This window comes from Emydura macquarii, unplaced genomic scaffold (assembly GCF_026122565.2).
Source record: "Emydura macquarii macquarii isolate MOO-44397 ecotype Brisbane River unplaced genomic scaffold, CSIRO-AGI_Emac_v2 contig_834, whole genome shotgun sequence".
In the NCBI taxonomy this organism is placed as follows: Eukaryota; Metazoa; Chordata; order Testudines; family Chelidae; genus Emydura; species Emydura macquarii.
Window position 1 is genome coordinate 25,311 of NW_027130971.1, and position 3,509 is coordinate 28,819.

The 3,509-nt window shown below is 44.5% G+C and overlaps 1 protein-coding gene across 1 annotated transcript; it reads left to right on the plus strand.

Moving 5' to 3' along the window:
- Positions 1-1,940: 1,940 nt before the first annotated feature.
- Positions 1,941-2,708, plus strand: LOC137149783 (olfactory receptor 14L1-like). Its single transcript, XM_067543381.1, has one exon. The coding sequence runs from the start codon at positions 1,941-1,943 to the stop codon at positions 2,706-2,708; it is 768 nt and encodes a 255-aa protein (XP_067399482.1).
- Positions 2,709-3,509: the final 801 nt, after the last annotated feature.

Here is a 3,509-nt window from a genome sequence, read left to right on the forward strand (position 1 = left end):
AGGGGACATCAGTTAGAGCTTGTCTAGGTGGGGCAGTAGTCCATAGAATAGGAGTTCATAGGCTACCGCTCACTAGTTTGTTCCACGCCCAAAGGTCCATAGTGACGTTCCCGTAGATCCATTTCAAACAGTGCTGTGTTAATATGCAATAGGGATCTCACACTGTACACCAGCACAGTCTACGCAGACCAGTCAGTGCACAGCACATTAATGAATGCTAGAATGTATGCTGCTGTAGTGCGGACTAAGGCAGAGGGTAGAGAAACCCTTAGAGCCTCTTATTCTGTCAGGCAATTCCTCGTAGTAGGGAAGAAAGAGTTAATCCTCTTGTTGAATTTTGAGTGAATTGCTGTGAATAGGAGTTATTTTTCCGGCCTTTGGCAAGACAGACAGACACAGATTAGGGAACAGAAGAACGGCCATACTGGATCTGACCTATGGTCCCATCTTCTGTCAGTGGCCGATGCCAGATACTTCAGAGGGGATGAACAGAACTGGGGCAATTATCAAAAGATCCGTGCCCTGTGATCCAGTCAGAGCTTCTGGAAGTCAGAGGCTTAGGGGAAACCCAGAGCAAGGGGTTGCCTCCCTGACCATCTTGACTAATAGCCACTGATGGGCCTACGCTCCGTGAACGTACCTAATACTTTTAAAAATCCAGTTATATTTGTGGTCTTCACAACATCCTCTGGCAATGAGTTCCACAGGTTGACTGTCCGCTGTGTGAAGAAGTGGTTCCTTTTTTTTTTTTAACTCTGCTCCCCATTAATTTCATCAGGTTCTTGTGTTTTGTGTATGGGTGAATAACACTTCCTCATTCACTTTGTGCACACGATTTATTGTTTCATAGACCTCTACCATATCCCCTCTTAGCAGTCTCTTGTCTGAGTTGAACAGTCCCCGTCTTTTTAAAATCTTCTCATGTGGGGAAGCTGTTCAACCCCCTAATAATTTTTGTTGCCCTTCTTTGTACCTTTTCCAATTCTGATATATCTATTTTGAGATGGGACAACCAGAACTTCACACAGTTTACAAGGTGCGGGCGTACCATGGTTTTATATTGTGGTATTATGATATTTACTGTCTTATTATCTGTCTTTTTCCTGACCCTGCAGATGAGTGCTCCAGAAAGAATAGTTATTAGTCAGCCTGCGTGAGAGCGAAATGTCATTTGTCTTCTTCCTAGCCTCTTCCAGCTGGGATCCTGGACTCCCCCTAGGCTGTGTTCCTGACTCTACGTCTATGTCAACGTGGAACCATGAGTGAGCCCTTCCATCTCCGTGGTAGATGCTACTTCCATTTACAGCAGGGTAAATGCACACAAATTCCACTAGTTTCAATTAAATTACCCCAGATTTACGCTGGTGTAAATGACGGCAGAATCTAGCTCTCTGGTCTGCTGTCTTTCCTCTCTAAAATGAGGATAAAATTTATTTAACCTTATGCCTCTTTGGGTGAAGAAGATTTACAAACAATTGGTCCTGATTTTACTTTCCTTCAGCTTGGTGTAAATAAAAAGTAATCCTCTTTGGTTAATGGACTTGACTATCCAATCACTCAGCCCAGTGTAAATCAGGAGTAACCCCACTTGAGAAAATGGAGCTGATTCCCCCACCCTCATTTCCACATTAAACCAAACTTCACAGGCTGAGGATATGACTCAAGGATATTAAGGTGGTTAGCACAAAAGGAGAGTCATTTTACTAGCCTATTTCTGACCCCGGTTCTTGTCTTTCCCTCCACAGGAAGCACACAATGTTTTGAGAAAGACAATGTCCAACCAAACCACTGTCACCACATTACTTCTCCTGGGACTCTCTGATGTTCCTGAGATGTAGAATCTTTACTTTATCCTGCTCCTACTGCTTTACCTGGCAGCCCTGATGGGGAATCTTCTCATCATCATTGCTGTAGCCCTCGACCATCACCTTCATGTCCCCATGTATTTCTTTCTTATGAACTTGTCCATCCTAGATGTTGGCTCCATCTCTGTCACCATTCCCAAATCCCTGGCTAATTCTCTCATGAACACCACTTCTATTTCCTATGCTGGCTGTGTCACCCAAATCTTTTCCCACTTCTTGTTTATGGGTGCAGATTTTTCCCTTCTCACCATCATAGCGTACAGTAGATACATCTTTATCTGCCAACCGCTGCACTGTGAGAGAGTGATGAACACGGGAGCTTGTCTCCAAATGGCAGCCAGTGCCTGGATCAGTGGGATTCTCAATTCTGCCCTGCACCCCGGGAACACGTTTGTGTTAACCTTCTGTGGAGGCAACAGGGTGCATCAGTTCTTCTATGAAATCCCCCAACTGCTTAAGCTTGCTTGCTCTGACTCATACCTCAGTAACATTGGGGCTCTCACATTTAGTGCATGCTTAGTCTTAATCTACTTTGTTTTTATCATTGGGTGTTACGTTCAGATCTTCACCACAGTGCTGAGAATCCCCTCTGAGCAGGGCCGGCATAAAGCCTTCTCCACCTGCCTGCCTCACCTCACTGTGGTCTCCTTGTTCGTTTTCACTGGCATCTTTGCCTACCTGAAACCCACCTCCAGCTCCATATCAGCTCTGGATCTCGTGGCAGCTGTTCTTTATTCCACTGTACCTCCAGTGCTGAATCCCATCGTGTACAGCATGAGGAAGAAAGAAATCAAAGCTTCACTGCGGAGACTGACGTGGTGGAGGTTATTTGCCAAGAATTAATCGTCTGTCTTTCTCCATCAAATACGCTTTCACTGTGTGCCTCCTGGTCCAGGCCCATTGTTTCCATGACAACAACAGTTTATATATAAATGGGGCCAGATTCTGCTCTCAGTTGCACCAATGGAAATCCAGATGCTCACAGATATCAATGCAGTCGGTCTGATTTACACCTGCAGAAGATCTGGCTCAATCCTGATGTTTAACGGGAGTGTATTTTGTGGGAGGGAAGAATCCAGCTTTCATTGTGTGCCTAAGCAATGCCTATTAAACTGCTTTGATGGTTATTCCTGTTTCATAGACACTAAAAATTAAGGATAGGAGCGTCTTTCCCTTGTGTCTATAAATGAGGATTGGTGTCAAAGGATTCAGACTGGTGTAAAATGGGTATATGTGGGAGAAGAATCAGAGCTTAACATTTAGGGCTAGATCCTCCACAAACCAGTAGAATTTCTTGACTTTGAGAGAATGTAACCAATTTATACCATCTGCGGATCTGGCCTATTGGCTTCAATGGAACATGATGTGTCTTAGCTAAGATGAAGATCTCTTTACCCCTTTCCCTCCCTTTCTTGCCGTAGAATGGCCACTTGATAGGGGATGGCCCATCAGCTTTCTTGACACCCGACTAGGACTTAGCCCTGCCCTTTGCCTTGAGAAACTGGTTTAGCAACTCCCCAAACTTATCGGGGAAACACACGTCAGTCATGATTTCAGCCCATGTGTATAATGTTACTGGATGCATTTTACTGTTCTGCAGGTTATGAGTTTTCAAATAACATCTTACAAGGCATGATTGTATGA

Bases quoted from the DNA above. Each gene is read 5' to 3' on its own strand.
- LOC137149783 (XM_067543381.1), top strand. From the start codon at position 1,941: ATGTATTTCTTTCTTATGAACTTGTCCATCCTAGATGTTGGCTCCATC.